The sequence below is a fragment of the Salarias fasciatus genome, chromosome 14, assembly GCF_902148845.1.
Source record: "Salarias fasciatus chromosome 14, fSalaFa1.1, whole genome shotgun sequence".
NCBI classification, from domain to species: domain Eukaryota; kingdom Metazoa; phylum Chordata; class Actinopteri; order Blenniiformes; family Blenniidae; genus Salarias; species Salarias fasciatus.
The window spans coordinates 20,294,543-20,320,827 of NC_043758.1; the positions used below are offsets into that span (position 1 = coordinate 20,294,543).

Here is a 26,285-nt window from a genome sequence, read left to right on the forward strand (position 1 = left end):
TTTTCTTCTGTGGTGGATTTGTCTTACAATGTATGTCTCTGCTTGGTGGGAGCTGTAGATATACAATACTTTAGGCTTTTCTGTCGTTCATCACAGTTTTATTGATCTGACCAATCTACTCCTTCACAGATTGTGTTTAAAGCGACACTAAGGAACTTTCAGTTTTTGCTGATTTTGGCGGTGCCAGTGGACAAAAGCAGTAGTGTTTTGCCTGAACGAATACTACAGTTCCCATGAGGACTAGCGTGTGGCGTCGTAAAATGCTGCTCCCGGTGGCGTGCTGTCGGACTGAACTCGCCTTCATTTGTTTCCAGTGGCTGTGTGAAGGACGGATAGCGACGAGGTAATGAATCTAATGGTGTATCATCACAAAAGATATTACAATGTTTCATTAAGGTTGAAAAGTTCCTTAGTGTCGCTTTAAAGTCTGCATGCATGTTTTTTTTGTCTTCTTTGACATCATCCTGACCTTAAATGCGTTCCTGTTTTCTGAATATATTTCAAGAAAGCTTTCAAGAAATGTTGATTTATTTTTAACCATGTTAATGTTCAGGTGAAGTCCATGAGGAAGACTGTCAGAGGAGAAAGAGAACTTTAACATCATGTCAGTCTCTTTTTGTGGATGTAATATTTGAAGAAAGTCCAAATTTCACGACTTTACCTGTTTTTTTGTAAACAGACTCGATCACATATTTGTGTTTGCACAGCCGCATCTGCTGTTTGATTAAGATACAGACTAGTGAAGCAGTATTTCAACCTTTTTGTTGCTGTTTGGATGTTTATATTTTTTTTTTAGTGCGGTCAGTTTTAATCACATTAATCACAGTTAACTGATGGGGAGCTGTCAGCAGTTCATTTTTTAAAATTGAGATTAATCACAGAATCAGGGTTAGGTTTAGCAGCTGGCTAAAAGAAAAGAAACTGGAGAGAAAACTAATTTTTCTATCATTTGAACCTTGTTTTTTTTTTCATTCCTGTTCAGTCAAGGTGAACTGTGTGGCTTGGATTTCTCTTTTGAAGCTTGAAAACGTTCCAGATATCCTACTGTGGTCGTCCATGTTTTGAACTGTTCAACGCCGAAAGAGAAAATGGGACTGGCCTTCCCATGAGCCTCTCAACTTTGAAATGTTGGATGGAACGTTTTCTGATCTGAAACTGCTCCACTTAATTTGAAAGATTCAGATGAAGCCATTTTGTGCATTAAATTGGGGATTTTGTGTGTTGGTTTCAAATTTACAAATGATGCATTTATTTACGATTAATTGTGATCAGAGTGGCAATTAATTAATTAAAAAACTTAATTGATTGACATCACTGTTTTTTTATTATCTATGATATGGATTTAATTTTTGCAGCACAATGTGTTGCTCTCAAGATCAGCTGGACTTCAAAATTGCTTTATTTCTAGTAAACTATTTAAAACTAAAAAAATATATATTTTAGGAAAAGTTAATTATTTTAATTTTGATTCTGGAGATGTTCTGTCGAAGACTACCGGTATTTGATTTTCTAAATATATAGTTTCTCAGGTGAATAAGTCGCACTGTTCACTTTTGTTTATATGTTTTATATATGACTTTGCAGTTTTTGTCTCTTTGAAAAAAAGCAATTTTTCATGAGTTGTTCATAAGGAAACTTTTTCAGTTGCTTTGTAGCGTTTCTGTTTGTTTACTGCAGCAAAAGCAGTGATAGTAAAGGCCAGGTGTTGACGTCCTGTGTGGGTGTTGAATAAATATGCTTCCTATATGCTGTAAATGCGTGCATCAAGTAGAACTCAATTATCCTACTCTCGGGAGAAACATAAGAAAAATACGGATCAGTGCAACAGCAACACTTACACAAGTCTCATGAAAACAAAACAAACTGCAACATTTAACCTGCTCCCACCACTGGCGGCGTGACAGGAGCTCAGCTGCAGTTTGTGGGAAAACTCACATGGCCGCTGTTACGCACCAACACGGACACACAAACACAGTCGGTCTCAGAACCAGCTCACGACCTGTCAGTCAGGCCACGAGGAGTCTCCGTGGACCCCTGCACACAAAAAGACGTGCGCTAAAGATCAATGGCCTTGCGTTTATCGACAAACATCCCCCCCCTCACACAAGTCTCCGACCGGCCTCGTCGTGAAGCCGACGTAGCGCTCGTATTGATTTCCCTATATTAATGCAGCCTTCGTGGAATCCCCCCAAGGCAGCAGAGGAGAAGAGGAAGAGGAGGAAGAAAAGGAGGATAGGTAGAAAAGGAAAGGGGGCCGGAGGGCACGAGATGAGATAAAGAGGAGGAGGACTGAGTGGAACATCAGGTCCCTCTGATACTGTACGTCCAGCTCAAACACTCCCAGCCAGCTACGAGAGAGACGTGAAAATTCAGTTTCAAGCTCAGACCTTTGAAATGTTAAGGAGCAAAACTAGTAGCTTTCTGTGCTTAAATATGATCCTCTGATATTTATGATCTCCTTGGTCTTCTGAGAAGATGGGGGGATGGGAGTCTTCAGTGTGATTTTCTCTGCTGTAGCTTCTCTCATCATTCTGAATTTATTTCAGCATTTTAATGATCCATTCTTCCTCCATATCACGACTCACCTATCCACAGTGCCTGTTGACTGATGTTTGGTAATTTTGGTGAACAGTTTTCAGTGAGTGAACACAAATTTTAGAGCAAACAGTTCAGATATATATGTACTTTAAGGTCTTCAAAGCTAACGTTTAAAAATGAATGAATTATTGGAGTCATAGGTAGTGGTGGAATGAAAGTTAATTTGAACCAGGTACCACATTAAATTGCTCCAGAAAGTTTATTTCAAGGTAGACAATAGATAAATGACAAGCAGTAAAAGTCATTTTCATTAAAATAGCTGCTATAACTTTAATAATTCTGGTGTTTGGTAGAAGTGCATGTTCACATTTCCGGCAGGTGATCAAACTTGTCTCTGTTTGAGATGCATCTGCAAGTAGTTTATTTTAAATTAAAGCCATCGCTAGTTCACACTTCCACCACCACCACTGTGGGCCCCTGAGCAGGGACCCTAAGTAAGAGTTTTTTTTCTCGAAAAAGTCCTAAAATTTATCATTAAACAAAAGTTATTTCTTCCGCTCCGGCCATCAGGTGAAGACTAGGATGTGGGCTCTTATGTAAGCGGCGTTCGCCCTGAACCCGGCGTGAATGGCAGAGCGGAGCCGTGTCAGGGTGTTTAAAACATTAGTGTGTTTTGGAGGTGGAGTGGATCGGTCCGCTCAGCCTAATGGGCAGCACGTGCAGCTCCTCACCCGTCAGCTGTTACTCTCTTCTGCCTTCCTTTCCTCGCGCTGTCTCTCACACACTTTCCCCTCCCATCTCCTCCCTCCTCCTCCTCCTCCTCCTCTCTCGCTCTCGCTCACTGTCATGCACGCACACTCATTTTCACTCATTTTCTCTTTTCATTGCAAAGTCCCTCTTTGTGGCGGAGGAGTGGGAGGCGTGTTTGCCAGCCATATGGCAGTGCCAGGGGCGTCCGGAGCAGATGTGCTCGGCATTGGGGCTCTGCTCTATCAAGCACATGCATACTTACACACACACACACACACACACACACACACACACACACACACACATGCACAGAGGCTTATGCAGTGCATGTTACCGAGGAAGAGGTCACTGACTGACAACAGCATTATCTAACTCCCAAAGTGCAGCTACGTCGGCTGCGGGAGGCACCTCTCACTACTCAATGGGATTTAAACTTGAAGTCACTCAGACTTTCTCTCTCACAATATTGTTCTGATTTTTGTTGACAAGGTGAAGGGATGCTTTTTTTCTGGCTCGAAACTGGGATTGAAACGCCTCTTTCAGTGTGGCAAAAGAATATGAAGGGCGTACTGTATATGTTTATGCAGATAAACTCTAAGGGAAACGAAGTCTGTGAGAGCACAGTACAATCTGATGTACTGGCAGCCCTTCAGTAAGTGTGACTCAGCTCATGCCAAAAGTATACCACACAAGATTTTTCTTATACATAAAGCTGGTCAGCAGATTGACGAGTTGCTTTTGATTGATCAGACCATGTGAAAGTTCTTGCCAGCGATCAGAGTTTGATGCTTTTGACTTCTTTGCATCCTTTGCTGTCTGAGGAGAAGCCTGAAGAATGCACACTCAGCGTGTTCGTGTTGATGTTTTTCTTTTCTTTTCTTTTTTTTTTTTTTTTTTTACAGCTCTTTTTTGCTGAATCGTATAAGAGCGATGGAGGTTTTTGTGCATTTTTGTGTCTGTGTGTGTGTTTGTGTGTTTAATAGTGCAGGAAAGTTTCCACCGAATGAAACGGGATGTAAATTTGACCAGTGTGCAGAATAAAAATGTGAGCCGGTTCCCACTGTTTGCTGAGCCAGCGTTTGACCTACATCAAACATCCTAAAAGCAGAATCAAGAGAGAAAGCATCACCATGCCGGTCAACACCGAAGCACAAGCACACATCAAAGAGGCCGAGTTGAAGACACCGAAGAATCCCACTTAGAGGCACTTTCTCAAGTTTTCATTTTTTGTTGAGATATTTATTTATTTATCATTATTATTATTATTATTATTATTATTATTATTATTATTATTATTATTATTATTACTTCGAATATACCACAACTTATTATTTCACTGTAATGAAGCTGTCTGTATATTTTGTGACATATTTTCCAAATTGTTTGCTGTTTTTAACAAAGAAAAAATGGTGTCACACACCTGAACCTCTCGGTTGAGATGGTTCCATCAGGTTGAGTCGAAGGTTTCAAAGTATTATCATCATTATTATTATTATTTTTGGGTTTTTTTAATTGAAAATGATGACATTAAGGTATCTGAACCAAATGGGCAGATAGGAAGCTAAAGAGTAACATATGTCTGGAAACACAGAAATTAAAAAAATACAAAGAAGAATCAATCATGCATAATGGAGCCAGAATGATATGTATCTACACGTCCTTTATGTATAAACGTTTATCCATGTATATGGCTTTCTGAAACTCACAGTACATACACACACACATTTACACTGACAGGTGATTTTTAAGTCATCAATTTATCTATTGGCTGTGGGAGGAAAACATGCACACACACACACACACACACACACACACACGCGCGCACACACACATGGTACATCAAACTTCACACTGAAAATAACCTTCAGTCTTAATATGTGGAAACGTATTTTTGTCATGTGAATCCTCTCTGAACACCAGAGTGCTGAACACGCTCCACTGTCCACATATACAAAGAGAAGAAATACATATTGCAGTCATAGAACTAATAACTTTTGCCATCATAAGAATATAAATAGCTTCCTTCACATTTCTGATTATGTTTACTTGATACTTGATTTTGTTTTTAAAGACATGGACTTGTATTGAAGGGTGATTCCATAAAAAGTTTTGCTCTCACTGCCATCAGTCACTGAATGAACTCATTTAGCTCTGGAGTTGTTTTCTCGTCTGACTCTCCCTATTTATATAGTTGAAACTTCGAAATAGAGTCCATTACTCATCACGAGAACAGGATGAGGTGTAGAACGAGATAAGATATAAATGATACAAATACGACTTTTTGAAAGCAATCAATAGTTGTAAATTTGTTCTCTAAATAGCAGCATGCATCATTTGGCTGGTAGGATGTCACAGTCAGCAGAGAGCAGCTGTTCACAGGGAGATCACAGACCTTTGTGACTCTGGGGGCAAAAGGCTTCTGGCCGGCATGCATGCGTGTGTGTGTGCGTGTGTGTGCGCATCATAGAAGTTGTTGAATACGGCATTAGTGTGATGTTGAGGCTGATTTTTTTATGTAAACATTGAATGAAAAATACACTTACCAGTTATAAAGAAGGAAAGAACTGATACATCATGAAAGAAGGAAGAAAAAAACCATGAAACCATGTTTTTTGTTTTTTGTTTTTTAACAAAAGGATTTGCTTATCCAGAGGTGGAACATATTTGTATCACTTTTATCACTTTGCTTCAATAGATTTTTAGGAGTGAGGCTGAGTTACAGCCATAGTAACATAGTCAAAGCACATTTTAACTTGTTAATTTTAGGCTTGGGAGCATTTCAGAATCTGTCCTTTCCGACTCCTTCTTAAAAGTGCCAGCTCTGCTTCTCCCTGACCTCAGCCTGAGCCGCTCCTGTCGGGGGAACGGCCTTGGACTCGGCCCTCTTCTCCCCACAGTCCTGTCTTCCTGACTGACACTTTCCTGTCCTATGGCAACACAACTGGCTCTCTTATCGTTTTCGGATGGCCTGTAGTGAAATCTGCTCTCTTCCTGGCAGATGACTCACTAACTGTCTGAATTTCAAACCGTTTTGTCACCCCACAGACCAGACTTCAAAGGCGGTCAGTGTTAACTGTCAAAAAGGCGACTTACTGAATTCGTTGGTGTAACTGAAATTATAGTTCCTGACACTTTCCTCATTGTGTTACATGTGAGTCATCGTTCCCCGTCTGTATTTTAATATTCAGCCTGTTTTGTGTAAAATACTTGCTTGACAAAGTGGAAAGCCTCATGGTGTGCGTTGCATTTAAAATGCCGTCGACTGGGGGCGATCACCTGCTGTTACACTTGAAGCTACGGCAAAAAAAAAAAAGGTGTGAGTAAGCAGAGAGCAGGAGAGAATCGCTCATGCTAATCAGCACTTTTTTAAATAAAGTTCAAAAGAGAGCAGTCTAACTAAGCACTCCTGTGTTTTGGTCTGCAGGTTTATCTTCCTTCACGCTCAAGTACATCCATTCGTCCATTTTCTATACCATTGGTTTCAAACAGAGTTGCTGTGGGCCAGAAATGATGGCACTATTTTAGCGGTTCAGCCCGCTCAAGATGAAATTGGGTTGTGTGCGGCTCCTGAAACGTGCTTGTCACCCCTGTTGTGTACTGTTTTAATCAAATGAGAGCACTTCAGCTGATCCCGGCCGGCTATGGGTGGAGGCAGCCGACACGCTGGACCGATCGCCAGTCCATCACAGGGCAAATACAGAGAGACAATCACAAACACTGAGGAGCAATTTTAAAGTCAATTTGCTTCAAGTGCATTTTTTTTGGCTTGTGGGAGGTAACGGGAGTACCCAGAGAAAGCCACATAGAAAATATGCGAATCCTGCAGAAAAAGTTCTTATAAAGCCTTGAAGGAGGGGAGAGGCAAATTTGAAACAATCAAACTCGTGCTTTCCTCTGATAATACGAGAGTGACAGCGTGAGTTCATGCTGAAGGTGAGCCACACAGGGACCCAACAGACGATAAATCATTACGAGCCCTTATTGCCAGGGAGCCGCGCAGACCAAATCACCTGCCGGAGCGCGGCTGCTCCCAGGTGGCTCGGCCGCCGCTGGCGGGCTTAAAATCACTGTCTTCATTTAGAGAGGAAGAAGAGGAAGAAAGAGCAATATATACTGAGGATGAGAGATCAAACTGGGCTAGATTAGCAGGAAAGGAAATAAAGAAATGAACAAAGACGAGTGAGAGAAAGAGTAATCTTTTCCTGCAAGCCAATTAGTAACTCGGAGGCATTACACTGGGTTACCTTAGGCTAAATGCCGGTTCCAGGAATAGTCGCCTTGTATTATCTGTTTGCTCTGGCTGGCTGACTGAGAAGCTTAGACTGTTGCATTAACCTGCGCCGTGCAGACAGTAGGAGTCTGGCCTTACCTGATGACATGGAGTACCGAGAGGGAAACGCTGCTACAACTGAAGCAGGACTCGGGGTGTTTCTGAGATCAAAGGAAACCTTGAAAGGTTTTATCTCTCAAAGATTCCACGGTCAATTTGTCCAAACCAGTCTGCATGGTAGTTTCTTTCACTTATTTAAAAGTTAAAGTCCCAGTACAATTTTTGCTGTGGAAAAACTGGATAATACGTCTCCGTTCTGCTCTTATCAGAGCGGATAAACGTCACTTTGAGATGCGTGCGCCACAACTGTGGCAGACATTATTTCGGTAAATTTTACCTGCATAATCAATTTACCTACAAACCATCCCAGGAGCTGCTGCTTCATTTGTATGTTTTTGGCAGAACCAGGCCGTTGTCAACTAGTTAAAAGCGACTTGAAGATGGCAGCTGCCAAATAGCAAAACACAGCCCCTTGCCAATCATGTCATCTTACTGGCAGATCAGTATGCCTGCCAGGACGTTAGATTTATGTGCAGACACAGTGACAGGTTTGCCAAATGTGCAAGTCTGCCAGGGAACCGAGTTACTGCACACAGAGAAGGTATGAAGTCTGCGAAGTGTGTGTCTCTTTGGAGAAACCCAGCTCTGATTCATCAGCTGTCATTCAGGAACAACATGCGAGGAGCACGAGGGGGGGATCTGCAAAAACAGTGTGTGTTAATATGTGTGAGAGCATGTGAGCAATTTTCATTTTTTTTTTTTTTTTTTTTTTTTTAGATGAGAGCTCCATATTTGTGATTAGTGGACGCCACTAACGTCAGTACTTGATGTTTTGGGGATATTTATGTGTGTGTGTGTGTGTGTGTGTGTGTGTGTGTGTGTGTGTGTCCAGGGCTGCATGTGCAGAGCCATCTGTTTGCTGCTTTAGCAGTAGTCTTCCAGTGCCCGGGCTTATCTGTGCACGAGGGCAGTGGCCTACTTTAACCTTCTGCTCGCTCGGTGCACACAGCCCAGCACAGTAGTTTGGCTGATCACCCGTCAGCTTGTTCGCAGTAACTTTCCATCCCCCCCCCCCCCCCCCCCCCCCCCCACCCCCCCCCCCCCCCCCCCACCCCCCCGCGCTCTGTCCCCAGTTCATCTGCATCAGCAATCACTTTAGGGCTCATTACTCTTTAAAATGATTCCCTTTTACTCGTTACGGCTCTCTCCAAATAATCCTTAATTCCTTTCACTTTGAGAGCAGCCATTTGTAACAGCCCCAGTTGTGTGATTATATGAATTTATAATCATTTATTAAAAGCTAAATATGTTGTCATGAATGTCATTGTTGTGGTGTGTGGTTAACTAGGAGTGGTTTCACTTATGCCTTCTGCAGGTTTGAGTATTTGATTCAGCAGAAAAATATGAAACAAGGCACATTTTACCATCTTTTACTGCACATGAGGTGACATTGTTATAGAACAATGTGTGATCAAGAAGTCAAAAACATTCTTCTCTCTTCCATTTTTCTTCGAACGTGCATGAAATTGCTTTTGGAACCCCTGCAAACACAATTTAGTTTTGCATACAACATGGAATATTTCAGATTAAAAGAGTCAAATCTTCTCTGTTCGCTGTTAGCATTGTTGTGAATGTGGCTGCAAGAAAACGCTGTGACCGTCGTTACTACATGCTCCGGCCCGGCTCATTCCTCCATGTGGAGCGTAGTATCAGAGGCACGGCAAGTTGTACTAATCAGTCGCAGTGCAGATTAGTTTCAAACTAGTCAGTGGGCCCTGTTTGGGAGTTGGCAGTTGTGGCTAATAGGTCAGCTGTGCGGGGCGGGGCAGGAGATGAGGGCAGGATGATCAAGTGATGTTTAAGGCTCTTTGATTGGACGAGCGTTGGTCGGAAACGCTGATCAGGGAATGTTAGAGGGCAGGAAAGGAAAAGAAAGGAGGTAAAGGGAAAGAGATAAAGTAGGGGGGGGGGTGAAATTAATGTATGGAAAATGAAAAGACTTAAAAGGAGAAAGGGGGAAGTAAGGAAAACAAAATGAGTTGATAGGACAGGAAAAGAAAGGAGCATTGCTGGTAGTTTCTTTGTGAATAAAAGTGTGAAACCACCTTAATTTTATTGATATAATTTCTTGTTCTCTTATTGTGCATTATGTCAGGATGGGCGACAAAATTCCTCAAAATGACCAGATTAAAAAAAAAGAATTGGCACTACGATTGAAGGTCAAGACATATGTTGACTTGAATTTTGCTCAGTAGCCATCATCTCTTGATAAACAGCATTATTTCCACATTTTTTAGGAGCTACTGTTTCCCTGCAGTACATTTTTGAAGTCTTTCCCAATCTTTGTCTTGAAATCATGACTTTTCTAGATTTCAAGTTCAGTGATTAAGTAAATAAAAACTATATTTTTTCATAAAATGTGTTCTCTTTCCACTGTGAAACACTCATTTTGAGAGGTATTAATTGCCAACTCTGCTCGCCAAGGCGCTAGACACGACCAATGGTGTGATAATGACCAACAAAGTGAACAAATGTGATCATTTCAGATGTAATGAGGTCAAAAATGATAGTAATTTCCGTTTGATTCAGAATCTTCCAGTGAAACCCTGAGGGGCCGATCAAGCGGAAATAAAGGGTCGCATGCCACCCTTGGGCCTTACGATGTCCAGGTCTGCATCAGATCATGTTTGAGTCAGCCCTTCTTAAATATTTTATGCCGTTGTATGATGACAAATAATTCTAATCTAAAAAAAAAAGAACAGTGAAAGTATTAAAGAAACTATGTGAGTGAAAGCGTGAGACATCCTTGTAAGTGTTCACCGTTTTGATCCCCCAACCGATGTGTTTGAAACTTTACTGATGATATCAGACGGTTGAATGGCAGCCATATAGCCTAGATTGGTGGCAGTGTAATGCTATTACTAATGCTTTTCCTCAAATGAAATGCCCTCATTTTATATATACAAAACAAATGAATCTCATCTTACACTACTCATATAAGTTTGTGCTTGTTGTGCGTCACAGTTTGCAGTTCCGATCAGACTGTGAGTGAAAAGAAGAAGCAACTTTTGAACCAGGATAGCGCCGGCAACACAGCCATCGAGCTGTTTCAGCCTTTCTGCTCTGAGCCAGGACTTGTGTACTCTGTACACAGACGACAGGACTAACATTTGCTGCTTTGTGAAATATGAATGAGGAACCTTTAGTAATGTGGTCTCCATGGAGTGTGGTCATAAGCAATCCAGTCCGAAAGGTTCACTTTGTTTACTCTCCGGTGTAACGTCATCGTCTAACTGGAGCGGGAGAAAGCTGCGGTTTATGAAGAAAGTTTGTTCTTTCACCGAATTTCTTTAGTTAAGGACATTAGGTCCTGAACAACTTCACCCTTATATTCATTAGATGTTGACACTGAAAGAATTTGGAATCTGTACTTCTCATAAACATGAGTTGAATGAGGTTAAGAAGGGTCAAAATAAAATGGTGCCTTGCTCCACTATACGACTCAGTAGCAGGGTGGCCACTAGTTAAAAGAAAAAAAAAATTCTCTAAAATGGTGTTTTCACTGAAATCTTGTTTTAAAACTTTGTCAGCAGCAGAATTTCACATGACATTAAAACTAAAAAGGTTTTTCTGCTGATTGAATCGTGGTTTCAGAGTGAATTATGACTTGGATTGTGACTTTGTTTGTACCTCAGCGGCGCTTTGAGCAAAGTGCTTGATGTTGCATCGAGCAGCTGGGTACACAATTAGACCACCTGAGTTTCACACGAATGTCTTTGCTCGCTTGTTGGTTTCACCCTGGTGCCTCACGGGCAGTGGCAACAACGCGGGGTCCGCCGCCACACGAACACAGCTCGTCCCGAAGCCCCTGGGCTTTCAGCCAGAGAACGGGACACGGAGCTGTGTTTGTGTGTGTGTGGGCACAGGTGTTGTCCAACATGAACCCGTGTGTAAATGTGTTCATGGCTGTGTTTAATTTCATGCATTTATGTGCTTTTTTTTTTTTCTCCCCCCGTCCTTGCTGCATATACACTTCTAGTTTGGAAGTTAAAATACTAAAGCGATCACAATTTGCTTTTAAGTCCACGGCGGAATTCAAAATGGATGCAATTGGAGCCGCCAACTGTCATGCCTGGAGCAGGAGATACACGATTTTATGCTCGATCTCTCATCACTTACTTTAAACTCTTCCTCTTTCACTTCTTAAGAGGTCTCACGCTTTCAGCAAATGCAGCCGAAAAAGAAAAAAAAAAAGCCTGTCATGCATTACACTTATGCCGCTGAAAGTTTATTTTTTTAAGCTATGATGATTACTCTGAAATGAACTTAGAGCGACGCGGTTACAAATCAGAGGTCAGAGGTCAAACATCAAAACAGTGTAAAGAAATTGTTTTCTGTCAGGAAACAATTTACTTATTGTGTATTCGCGTGTGTGTGTGTGTGTGTGTTGTCTTTCTAAGTTTGCCTGCTGTCGTTAATCATCTGACTGAGACAGGTGTCCTGTCTGTAACGATGTGTGTGTCTGTCGTTCTGTGTGTGTGTTCCAGCCCGCCCAGTGAAGCTGTGCCAGAGGCTCATCACATCACAGCATCAGGGGCATTTGTTTGAAAGTGAAATAAAAGTAAAGCCTATGAATAAAAGAGACACATGAATAAAAAGGCAGGATGCAAATGAGTTGCCAAGCAGGGATTGTCTGCGCGCGTGTGTGTACCTGTGTGTATTTGTGTGTATAGGAGAGAGACTGGAAGTGTTGCATTCATCCTGCATTTGTTCTCCACCCCATCATGACTCCACCTTAGCTTGACTGAATGGGTTATCGTACACACACACACACACACACACACACACACACACACACACACACACACACACACACACACACACACACACACACACCCCGCTCTCCGAGGTGTATGGTTTTCTCATGCATTAATCAGCAGCAGTTTTGACACTTGGATCCTGAATGAAGGCAGAGAGGCTGTTTTAAAGGAGGCCGTGCTGTTGGTTCTCTCCCTCACTCCACCAGCACTGCGAGCGCCGCCTCGGGTGACTTTATCAATTAGGCTCCTCTGGAAACAGCAGCATCCTCTTCACTTCTCTCCTGTTACACTCAACCCCCCCTTTCAGTTCTTTCTTCTTCAGTCTTTCTATCTTCACACCCCCCCCCCCCCCCCCCCCCCGCCATATGACTCACGTTTCATCCCCCTGTCAATTACTTTTCAACTTTTGCCACCACTTGTCATGAGATTGTGCTCATCTGACCTCATCCTCAGTGGTTTTTCTCCTCTAAACTTAAGGGTGAGACATGTGGCGCTTGTGGTTTGAAAGCAAAACTGCTGTGGACAAATTACATTTTAAAGCACAAACAAGAGTGTGCAGAGGCCCCCATTTATGGAGCTCTAAATAAGTAATAAATGTCAGTCTTGGCCAACTGTTCGGTCCTTCCTCCAATCAGAGGCAGGCAGTGCCAGTCACGACATCCTGACTCTGACTTCAATACACGCAGGAAGCCACTGCAGCTCGCTTATTACCTAATAGTTTCCCAAACAAATTTGCAGACTGAGCCAGTCAACTCAGAAAATGTGGATTTATTTCAAAAAAATATTGTAGCAACAAAAAGGATCCCTTTTCACACCTGGCAATTACATTTAAATAAGATGTTTTGGGTTACCAGAATGTAATCATGCAATGCTGGCCCTCATGTGAGTGTACATCAGCTATGTGTGGAGAACCAAGCGTGATCCAGGTGGGGTGGAACACATTGTGACCATGCTGAACATGTGTCTAAACACAGCTGTGTTTGACAGTCCGAATACAGCGATGTTCAGCTGTGTGCCTGTGTTTCAGTGAGCAATACGTGCAGATAACACCTATTTCTTCTACGCTTATAGTCACAGTATCGAACACGGTCACAGCCTGGGCGAATGTCACCTCCAGCTCATTTATTTATTTATTTTTAACTGTAGGTGAAAACAACAGTATCTGGATAAATCCCATGCACACACCGAGGAGAACATACAATCACCCCCAGTATAGAAAAGCTCCAAATCTGGAAAATGTTCCTGGGAAGCGAGATCCCCATCACATACAAACATATGAAATAGGCTACTGTATAGATTTAGTCCTAGCTTTGCAGATTGTATTCAGAAATGGTGTGAGTGGATTACGTCCCTCCTTGCAAAATGTGAGAAAAATTTACTGGATGTCCAAATGTCTGCTTAATCTGATTAACGGCACACTTTATACACTTGACCACATCTCTGCTGTCCTGTGTGGGACTGGGATGGGACTAGATGGACAGCTCATTTACATTACACAAGAAGACATGAGGGAGTCTATCAACAGCGGAGGAAACAACAGAACAGCAAGAGAGTAAAACAAGGTCACGACCACTGTATCAAAACACAATCTGTCTGCTCCAGTTTGTCCTCAAATCACTTTGGTACGTTCTGGAAATACAAAAATTCCCCTTGCACTGCTACAGTGGCACCTTTTGTGTTGAAATGTTGTGTACATTGTATGAGATACGCCCACTGTCTTGAAATGTGTGTGGCCCCCCCTTTGACAATAAGCGATTCGCCATTCGTCCCTTTACATATCAAACCCTTTACAGGATGTGCTCTCCAAGAGCGGCTGCCTACCAGACATGCTTCATGAGCAGGGCTGAACGGCAAGGCGTATAAAGCTTTGGCACAAGCGTGTGCAATAATGAGGCAATGCCAAGCAATGCCTCAGTTTCCATCTCGGCTTCTTAGATGTTTTCCTAAAGGGCCACCATGAGTGTCACCCAAGTCATACATTGATGGGGCTGTATGTGTGTCCATGGAGGTGGGTGGTAGGCTGCCAACGTGTGAGAGAGTTAGGAAGGCACTGTGCGCTGCTTATGTGTGATGTTTTCTTGCAATTGTGTGTGTGTGTGTGTTGTTCTTTGGTCGTGGGAGCTTACAGGCTCTGTGCGCAGAGGTTCCCTAATCCAGTGTTTTGAAATGAGCCCTCCAGCTGTTGTGGGCTTGAGAGACTGCTGCCTTGGAGGAGGCTTAGAGACGATAAGATGCTCCTTCTATCTTCATTTCTCTAGGATCTTTTTTTTTCTTTCTTTCTATCTTTCTTTCTTTCACTTTTAATCTCTTGGTTTTTTTTTTTTTCCTTCCTAAATCTTGCACCTTTAATACCTACGTGGCCGCAGATAATACACTCTCGAACACAATCACCCGTTCTGTTTAGGCCGCGGCCCTTCGCCTAAACTTCTTCCTCGCTTCTGTTAATCCTCCAATAAGAGCAGAGATTGATTCTGTGCAGGAAGTGAACACTGTGCACCCAGAAGAAGATCAGATTAGAGAAGCGGCCTAAGAGTTCATTTATTGCTTTTATAGCGGTGGCCCGAGATCATAGATGTCATCAGATTTAATGAGCGCTCATTAGCCGCGTGGTGATGTGCACGCTCTGATGACACCGTGCCTTGTAAGTTATTATTTGAAGAACTGAGTCACAGTGAGCAGTCACCCTGCTGTAAATGATCTATATTGACACTCCAGTGGAATATAATGTTTCTCAGTAAAACCCCAATGCATGATTTATGGGATGTGTTTTCATGAGAGTATCTCCTAGAAACCATAGCTGAGCAGAGCTGGTCTCAGCGCTGCCTATCTCCCCGAGCCCAGCAGTGAGCCGGCAGGGCCTGCGGTGTCTGCCAGCGAAAGGAAAGCGTAGGAAGTCCAGCATGTTTCGGACAGACAGGCAGGCAGGGAGCAACAGGCAGTCTGTCAGCTAGAATATGACAGTGATATTGAAAAATCAAATCTGCCAGAAAAAAGAAAAAAAAAAAACCCAACAAAATCAAAATCTTCGAGAATAGGTTAAAATAAAAAAAGCAATCATATTGCATAATCAAAAAAATGAACCAAACCTGTTCTGTAAATTGGGACATGATCATGTGCTTGTGATTGATGTTTGATTGGTGGAGATGATCCAGACGATGTTCTGGCTGTTTCTGCTGTTGACATACGGCAAGATCATCACCTGACATTAACACTAACGAGGATGATTTGCAGGACGTGATCAATTATCTGTAATTACATCAGCGCATCATTCCCATCGTCCTCCTCACCATGTTTAGACAAGATTACTTCCCATTGGGGTTTTTGGTCATGGATACATGTTTGCGGGGGAGATCTAACTTGATTTAGACTCTAATGTCTTTAGCTGGTCCAGAAATAGGCTGCAGCATGTAGATATTTTTCTCTGTGGGTCTGTTATGGCCGACAGTGGCATCCAGATGAGGACGGCAGAAGATATAAAACCAACTATCACAGTTACCCGATGAGGTTTAGATGCGAACAGAAAGCGTCAGATAGAATCTACCACAGAGCCGTTTGCATTCAGGCTTGTGATGTTATCTCGGTACGTATTGATACTGGCTACATTCCCATGAAAAAAGCAAGAAACAACGTGTTTTAAGAAATATATATCTCGAGAGACAGCCTATTGTGTTTTCCCATTTAAGTGTTACATATTTTATGTGATCCTTCAGAATGCAGTGAAGATGTTTAGTTGCTGAGAGCATTTCAAAGATGGAGCTCGCTTCTTTGGAAATTATGTTTGCTTTCGCTGTAAAAATGATAAAGCAGCAAGGAGGAGATGTACTGAGAGATTTAACATGACTCTTTGCTTTTTAAAATGTTCTGCATGCACATGACAGAGGCTTTGCTCCATTACTGATACAGAGTCGTATCATCCCTGTGTCTGTTTATGAGCTCACTCACTACAGGCATGTTTTCCAATATTAGGGCTGGAGATGATCAAATAGCCAGCAGGGAGACTTTGAAGATGTCACACTTCTCACCAACTGCAAAGATTTAAAGGAGAGATCGCTTAGCATGTATTCGGGGCTTCTGGGAGTTTAGACGCCCTCCTCATTTTTCCTGCTTTAATTTGTTGTCACCGAGATGGTCTTTCTTGTGTAAATCAAAACTGATCAGTGTTTCTTTCCTCTGACCTGCAGTGTGTGTGCGGGCGCTGGACGTCACGGTTTCCCAAAGCAGCATCCAGGTGGCCCGAGGCCAGGCAGCCGTCCTGCCCTGCTCTTTTACCACCAGCGCTGCCCTCAACAACCTCAACATCATCTGGATGGTGATACCACTGTCCAACGCAAACCAGCCAGAGCAGGTACAAATCACTGACCTACGATCCAAAAAGAAAAAAAGGATTATGTCCTTTCCCCTTGCATATGACAGTTCTTTCATGATGCATTTATTAAAGTGTTTGGATGATTGAACAGTGAGCTGCCACACAATGCCGACATTCATTCTTTGTATGCTACTAAAATGCGTCTAACTTATTTTCTAATACAAACACCTGTGGATGGCCCAACACCAAACTCACAGTCCAAGCAGGTACACAAGGCTTGATCTGTTTCAAGGTGTGCTCAGATACAGCGCAAAGAGACTTACAGCGGTCAGAAAAAGTCCATGAAAGGACAAACGTAGAAGTGAACAGGGACGACTTTAAAATGACCTTCGTTCAGTTGCAACACTTTAAAAATGTGCATGATGCAACCAGAGCATGGCGGGAACTTCCAGCACATGTCTTATTTCAGATGGTGGTCATGATCACGATAAGTCCCATTGCAAAGAAAATTTCTCATGATGTGAAAATGATGACAAGAAACGGAAGCAAACAAGTTCTCTTTCCGGTGCATCTGAACGCACCTGTAGCTCAGTAGTAAAGGAGCCTGTAGACATTCCTATAGACACATGTAGATGTAGTTACATGCTTTCAGGTGTAGTGTCTATTGCCACTTTTTTTTTTTTTTTTTTTTTTATTATTGTGTCTTCTATCAGCAGAAACTGTATTGTTCTGAATTTTAAGCAAGTCAGGAAACATTTTTAAACCAGATTTGGTAATCATTTATAAATTGTTGCTCATCAATCTTTTCCGAAACTACCTCACAGTTTTGCACAGTGCCGGGTATCATGTGCCACTTTTCTACCTGTTAAGTGTTAGCCAGATAACCTCCACACATAATTTGTATGCATAATCAAGGGGGCGACTTCGGCTTGATTTGAGTCCTCTTGTTAATTTTGTTTCAGTGCCATCTCTTTTAATGGGCTTATGCTCTTGTTTCCCATGTCTCCCCCCCCACCGCTCACCTCCCCTCTACCCTCTCTCACACTCTTCCTCCTCCCACCCTTTGTGGAACTTCTGTGATTCCATTTGAGTTGTTTAACATGCAGCTGCAGGCCGTACAAGCTCACCTGCCTCCCTTCACTTTGAACCCCGGCGCTGGTCGGCCGTCCAAATAATACAATCATCTTCTGCACTAATTAACTCTCGCCCACGACAGGCTCTATATCGCAGCTGTTCCCTCTATGCACACGCACGTGCATGCGAGCGCGCGTGCACACACACAGACACACACACACACACACACACACACTGGTCCAAGTGCATACATAGCCCCATGCATACATACTGTGCCTGGCCCGTACACGGTATTTTTTTTTACCGACTTCACACATGCATGGAAAGTGCACAGTGAAAGTGTGAATACTGACACATATATTAACACATCCGTGAATGCTCACAGAGCTAAGCAATTCTGTCATGTGCACACCTGTGGATAAAGAGCCTACACTGGTGTCTTCATTCCAATACACGGAAATAAGACCAAAAACAGCAAACACAAAACACATATAGGCATTTAATTATAGATGAATGCCCCACAAGTGCTGATGGCAGCTGAAATATGTAAAAGGCTGTGTCACATGTACTCTGTAGTCATGCTCTCTCTTCACAATACTGCATGACATACACATAAAATGTATGTGCACCTAAAGCATTGAGTGCAATCATGGGAGACTCGCAGAAATGTTCCGGGATATATTGCAACAAACAGCAAAGTGGTTGTGCGCGTGCAGCGGATCACGATCTGCACTTTGATGCACAAGAAGATACAAATATTGCGTGGGCCATCGTCCGGCCGTCAGGTGGCGTGTGTGAAAGTGTTGAACTGTGTGGAAAGTGTGTGATGGAAGAGTTTGGTGATGGTTCAAGTACAAGGTCATCGTAGAGAGGGAGCGTGTCATGAATGATTACAGTTGATGCTAAAAGCCATTAAGAATTACTGAACAGAACTCTTGCACAACCTGTGATAGTGCTTTAGCAAGCACACAGGCCGCTCAGATCGGCGTGAGATGAAACAACTGAAGTCAGTGTTGCATTATTTGAACTCAATGGCACGAGATTGGCAACTTTTTTGAGATGACTAACACGTTCCGCATATTAGTCCGGATGCATGTATCCTTTATGTTTTCACTGCCATGTGGTCCAAGGCCTCACCCTCTGCTTTACAGCCTTAAGCCAACACGGTCCACTCCACTTTATAGGAGCTTAATGAGTCAAGTACGAGCTTCACATATCATATTTATGATGTGTGGAAGTGTAACGGCCTGGTGCATCTGGTGTCCACAGATGCCTGATCTCTGAAGTAATTAGTGCAAATAAAATAACCAGTAATTGGTCTTTTGGATAAAAAATCCAGGCTAAACAAAGGCAAACCTGATTCATTACAGTCCATCTCAGCATTTCTGTTCTTTTAATTTATCATTAATGTTTTCCTTTTAAATAGTAATAACTGATCAGATAGCAGTGGGTAATGTGAATGGAGTTCATGAACCCGGGGAATTCTGTCTCTTCAGCTAGACGGTACTTTAAAGCATCTTATAAATTAGAGTTCTGAGCTTCTCTTATCTAGTCCACTTTCATAACATTGCTTTTGCTTACAGCCATAAGCGGTTCTCAATCTGCCATAAAAGCAGACGGCACTTCTGCATTCAGCTGAAAGTTGGAACGTTTTGCAGCCATAAAACCAGGCGTGTTTTGGCGAACACCTTCATAATATTAAATTGAAAGTTGTTCAAATCAGTTATAATTATGAATCCATGGATGAGATCATTTTAAAAACATGGCATCATTTGAGCATTTGAGGTAGTCGAGGAAACTGCAGATCTGATTTTGCACATTGATTCATGTATGTGGTTGGATTTGCACCTGGAGAGGGTACGGATAGCAGCAAGTAGTCCAAAATGTAAATAGAAACCGAAGTAGATAAAGGTAATGCAGTAAAAAGTATCTACCGTACATGGGAGAAAGAGTAAATGAGGGAGTAATCTAAATAAAGAGATGAAAAGCGCTTTTATCCACCTCTGCAGTTTCTTATACCAACACAAAGTCAAATTTCACACACTTGCATGGACATTGGGGAGCCTATGCAGGATAATTACACAAACATACTTCATTAAGCTGGGGATTTGCCTGCCCAGAGCTTGTTGAAATTAGATTTGCTCATGGTCAAAAATATAACACCTAAAAGATTTTCTCTTCGACCTAGAAAACTAACTTTTGTATTTAGGTGATAGTAGGTGTGTCCGCCAGTGCCTGGCTTCTCTGTGTACTTAATGAAATCACAGATAGGAGAGGCGGCCCAAAGAAGAAGAAGAAAAAAAAAAGATTTATAGGCAGCTGACATTCTCATCATATGAATTAAAGATACTTGTTTATCAATAGAAAGGCAAGCAAGGCGAAGATAAGCTCCATTTTCAACCTGTTGGCCAAAGCGTGTGACTGATAAAAGACATTGCAGTGTCTGAGTCGTCTCCAAGAGGATCCAGTTAATCAAATGAATTTATTCTGTTGAGACCAATCTGGATTTATTGGAGCGTTTAAGGGGAAAAATATGATTGACGAATGAGCACTTTTGAAAAATTAAATGTGGAATTATGGCAAATCCTTTAATATTTTTCAATCAATCAAGCTTTATTTGCCATGCACTTCTCATGCAGGCTTGTAAAGCTGAAAGTGCCTCCAACAGAAAGATCATTAGTTATAAGATAAAACAAAAAAGGAAAAACCCTTCAAAAAGTCACAAACACCTTAAAGCAAGTGAATTTTACAGCTGTCAACGTTAAAGGTATATTACAAAACTTGAAATGCATTCATGTAATGCTGCATGGCTCCAAAACCACTCGGCATTTAATCTGTGTTTACTTGAATGAGGTTATCTTCAGATAACGTGTTGGCCTGCAGCGCAGAGAAACACATGTTTGCGTGTTGTTTTCTGTGTGAATAATCTAAACCCATCATTCTGTTAATCAAACATCCCGACCTCTTTTCATTTATACTGCTAGATGTGGGATAATCCAGGTAAACAGAGAGGCACACACACACACACACACACACACACACACGACTGCACAATGGTGTTATATTTCTGAGCTGTTGTTTATCCTCTTTAAAGTGTTTGCTGGCTGCTGGGTTTATTTATGTTGTAATAAAAGCTCTCAGTTCACGCTGCTCTCCTTCTACATGTGAAATTAATTCATAAAACCAGGTTTATAGTTGGAGTCGTTAAAGTAGCTCATATAGCAGAAGTTTACATCCAGCTCTTCAGGAACTGTATATAAACCGGTGAATTAATAAGAATAATTAAAATAATAACAGCAGTGCCCTTGCCTAATACATTTTCCTACTTCCTCTATTTCAAGGTAGATTAATAAAGTTGTGAACAAAGTTTTGTTACCCCCAAGGCAGTTTGAATTTTATACAGTGTCATTTTATAAACACTTCGGTCTTTGACTCTATTATTTCCTTGGGAAGAGAATATACTTTCATTTTTTTTCCCCCCAATCTTAAAAAGTCATTTGAGTGCAGTTTCAGTGCAACAAACCAATAAAATTGAGGTCAAAGAGAATCAGTGGTGTAGAAATAATGTTAATCTGTAATTGAGAACATCTGTCGTCGTATTTTCGATGATCAGATTGGTCCTGATTCCAACCTTTCAATCTGCCAGAGGATGTTCTATTAGACATCCACATGCTCTGATAATATCACCATTTTCTCTCCCTTTCTGCTCCCACCTTTAAACCCTGACAGAATGAGGGAAAGTTACACCACTCTCTTGTGACTCTTCCATATGCTATAATCTGATATGTTTCATTGATCAGCACAGAGTCCTTTTTTACATTTGGTTGTCTTTCGCTTGTACATCGCTTTGCAGAGTCAGCAAGGAGCATTATTTTCACAAGGAAGGTTTCAGATGTCTTTCTTAAAGCCGGATCAGCACAATTTTTTTTTTTTTAAGAAACCTCACCTCAAGAGTTCAGGTCATAAATTCACAACAATCAGTTTAATGCGAGTTCACTCAAAGGTTCAACTATTGTACGAATTTAATAACCAAGTAGAGGAGTGTAGTCTGTGGCAAGAAAAGTCCAACCAAGGCGGCGGGACTGTACTTCCTCTCAAAGACAGCCTTGCTTCATCACCTCTTCATTCAGAAAGGAATTCCCTGCCTCCTTGTCTAAAGCCTCAAAGGTCATTCATTGTAGTGGTTGTATTTTCTGCAGCGTTTTAAGTGCCCTTGGTCACATTCCACTCTTTGTGCACTGCTGTCTTCATAGTAACTCCCCCATTAGCTTTAAAATAAGATAACAGAGTATTTCAACCTGCTGCATTTCACTTCAAATAATGACTAGCGTGTGCAACTCATGGGGTCTTCATATGTTCTTTACTTGGTTTTCTTTAATTTTTTGTCTCATTAAAGGTAAACACAGACATCTACAGACTGTACGAGGTTAAGTTTTTGTTTTGATGGTAGTTTGAATATTGAAATAAATCAGAATTCTATGAAATATTACTGTACTATGTTTAGGATTGAGTTTGATCACGTTGACAGGAGCACGGTAGTCCACTTTGATTACCTCCGTGGTGGGCTGGTCATATTAAAGGATCATTTTTTTTCTGCATGTATCACGTTTGGAGCCATGTTCTCTGTTAGAAGTTGAAGAATCGAACAACTTCTGCAACAGCCACTTAAACAGCCATGCAGTTAGATATATGAGCAGTTTTATATGTAACCAAATTGCGAACAAGAGGTAGATGCTGCAGTGTGAAGAGATTTATACAAAATTGATCTGGTCCCATAGTGTTGAGAACATGTCTCAGAGGATAGAAAGAGATAACAGTGGCAGCTTATGGTTAGCAAATTGAAGGGAGGCCGCAGGGTTTTAGAGATTTATTCAGGCTTTATTGAGGCGATGGCAGTGTCTGTAGCATCTGGGGCCAAGAGGGTCCTCACATAGTCAGGCACAAGTGAGATCTGGTCAGTTAACTGCAACAGTGGCGCCAAAGTATAACCCAAGGTTTACCATGAGCATCCACTTGTGACTTGCACGGACATGTTGAATCCAGAGAAAAACTGAGGAGCGAGTGCAACGTGCACTGATGCTTTCACTGAGTCTGTGTATAGGATTTTAGGAGAGGAGGGATGTAACAGAGGTTTACCTCTGGGTCAACAGCGGGGTGTCCAGCTAGTCCAGCTAGAGTTCTCAGGGCCGTCCGCCATCTGAGCGGCAGCCATGACCTCTTTTTCCTGCCTGCGCAAAGCCACAAAGCCAACCAGGTCATGTGAGGAGATGAGGTGATTTATACATACGCACACACTGATATGGACGGATCCATAAAACTGACAGAGGCTGGGTTAGAGTATATTTAAAGCTGGAAATTCAGTCTGCTCATAATTAGTGGACACATTTTCTTGATTGATTTTCCTTTGGGACGATTCCACATAGCAGGGACCGATCTGCGCCGAGTGGGTTTGGGCCTCCTTTAATCCCGACTCATTCAGGCACACATACACACAAACAGAACGTGTGTGTGAGGCCGATTGATTGGATCACTTTCACCGAGCGTGCAGATTATATTGTTAGGTCATCAGGAGTGTGAAGCCGGGTCACACTGGTGCCGCCTGTCAGGGAGCGAAACGGAGGTACGCTGTATGGACACGAAACCTCTGAGGAACTCAAAGGGCGAAATCTAAGTGAGACCACACAGTTATCTGACTGAGGGGTCATTGCTGTGGCAGAACAATGACACACACACACACACACACACACACACACACACACACACACACACACACACACACACACACACACACACTTGCACATACATTACAAAAACTGATACACGCTTGTGAGTACATGAATCTACGCAGAGGCACGCACACGCACAGGAGATGCAGTTGCAGGCTCTCATCACAGCTGAGGAGCTGCCTATTCATCTGCACATAAGAGGACAAAGCGAGCGTACTGCACTCAGGAAATTGCAGCCACGCAATTTACGATCGTTAAGCGGCGGTGGAGGACACAGTCACAGACACACTCCTGCAGTTTCATCAGACACTCACAAACACACACACACACAGACGCACACGAAGACACACTGGTGCTGGTTGTTTCCCTGCCTGGGTCTTTGAACAGTTCAATGAGGACTCTTTTCAACAAAGTGAATAGCCCCTCTGATTCTCCTCCGAGCTTGGCGTGTGTGTACGCGCGCGGGCACGTCCGGGCGCGAGTGTGTGTGTGCGAGTGCCAGACTTGTGCGTGTGCACCATGTGTTTGTGTGTGTCCTTCATCTTTTGTGTGGGCCCAGCTGAGGGGTGAGAGCTGTTTTGCATGTGGCTCACCCTCACAAACGAGCTGTTCAGCCCAAGTTTGAAGCCTGAGGGATCCTTTAAAACAAGCTGATCCTTTTTTTTTGTTGTTGTTTTATTCGCTCTTTAATTCAGACCTGAGAAAACATTACCTTGATCTGAGGGGGACTTTATCTACTCAAGTGTCATCTCGCTGTGATTATGACCAAAGTTCACAAATGTGATGAAAAAAACAAACAAACGAACGAACAAAAAAAAACTGTTGATTCTGATTTCTAACCAAATGCTATCCCATGTTCTGAATTTCTTGTATTCATCAGATTGCAGTATACATGTTTCCAAGTTCAAATGTTTTCAATTATGTATAACATTAAGGCAAAGCTTTTATCTGAAGAGCCTTACAGTAGCACAAAGTTATATTTATAGTGTCTTCTCCTTTCCCCCCGAATCAAGCCACTCAGCTAGAAAGGACCACTTACAAATGAAAGGTTTTTTTAGTTTGTCTGTTTGTTTGTTTGTTTCTTTCAGAGAAGTCAGTTCATTCCATTACTGAGTCTATATTCAACCCATTTGGTAGAAATAGGACTCCCTCTAGTGTGAGCCATGAATATCAAGCCATTAAAGTAAATGACAAGAAAATAAATGTATGTTGTCACTAAATAAGCACATGAATTGAAGGATGTCTTGATGAGACTGAGTCTGACTTAATCTCCTCTCTCTGTGTTTTCCATCTGTTCCCATTTACTATTGTCTTAAACCTCCATCTCCCTGTCTATTTTTTTTTTTTTTGCATCCTGCGCACATTCTGTCTCTCCTTCATCCTCTTCCCCCTCGGCGTCTTGATCCAGGTGATCATTTACCAGGGCGGCCAGGTGTTCAGCCTCGCCAACCACCTCATTGGCCGTGTGGGCTTCGTGGCCACCATGCCAAGCACAAGTGCCTCCATCGTCATCAACAACACCCAGCTGTCCGACACGGGGACCTACCAGTGCCTGGTCAACAACCTCCCCGACAGAGGAGGGCGCAACATCGGCGTCATCGGGCTCACCGTTTTGGGTAAAGAAATGTCCTCCAACACCCAAGACTGTTTTGTGGTGAAAACAAGTATCGCACACAGTTTAATATGATATATAGAGCTTATGGATGAAGATCACATTGTCATAAATATTGAAAGTCAGTGATATTTTTGACAGCAAATTAAGATGTCGGCCTTTTTTTTTTTAGATGTGCCTAAACTATCCACAGTATTAACCTGCATAAAAAGATTTTCTTTTTCCCTTTGAAGAAATCAAGAAAAGACATTAAAAAAAATGTTCTAACTTCTTGATAAAGTGGAAAATCCAACACCACCCACTCTCTCCATCTACCAGTGCCCCCCTCCGTGCCGGCATGTCGGATCCAGGGCACGCTGGATGTGGGCAACGACATCATGCTGCTCTGCAGCTCCGAGGAAGGTATTCCCACGCCGTCCTACTCCTGGGAGAAGCTGGACGCTCTGCCCAAGCTGCCGCACAACGCCATGCAAGGTATTACAAACAAGCTGGCCGTCGGAGTCCCCTTTTGCCCCACCTTCGCCGGTAAATGCCACACGTATAGCGCAACTGCGACCAAATCCACCATCTTCCACCACCCGTCATGTGCCAGGCCCGTCCGACGGTTCCCCTCCACTCACCCTGCTGAGGGGCGATGATGGAGAGATTCAAGCCTGTGAATTTGTGAATGAGCGTCTGTGTGTCAGGAATGTGTTTCTATAAGTGAGCAGAAAGACTTTTTTTTGTTTTGTTTTGCTTCCCTCATGCTGAAAACCAACCGTCACCACCTGCCAGTGTGAAAAGTGGCACATGGAGCCTTTCACCATCCAGCTAATGTGGATTACAAAACCGGGTTTCTGATGGTTTTCAGCATCAGAGAGCGTCTGTTTTGTGGACTTTCCTTTCTTTTCCAACTGTGCTTGCTACACAGTGATCTAATCTCCATCACCAGTCACTCTTTAAAATCTGTACACTACTGGTCAATCAAAGCCTGGATTATTTCTGTGGTTATACAGAAGGATGTTATCTCAGCATTTACTGAGGGGGGAAAATTTGTAGGGAATGAATCATAATTGCAAATGCAGCTACAAACGGTAGATCGTGTTTTGTTGAATCCACGTCAATTATCTGCGTTTGAGAGATGCTCATT

The 26,285-nt window shown here is 42.4% G+C and overlaps 1 protein-coding gene across 2 annotated transcripts in view; it reads left to right on the forward strand.

Moving 5' to 3' along the window:
* Positions 1-26,285, forward strand: part of igsf11 (immunoglobulin superfamily member 11) — a 125,971-nt gene that overhangs the window by 94,858 nt on the left and 4,828 nt on the right. For both annotated transcript variants that reach the window (XM_030108207.1, XM_030108208.1), the window contains 3 exons: positions 16,620-16,783; positions 24,953-25,160; positions 25,475-25,630. In XM_030108207.1, coding sequence (XP_029964067.1) covers positions 16,620-16,783; positions 24,953-25,160; positions 25,475-25,630 — 528 coding nt within the window. The remainder of the gene's footprint in view (positions 1-16,619; positions 16,784-24,952; positions 25,161-25,474; positions 25,631-26,285) is intronic.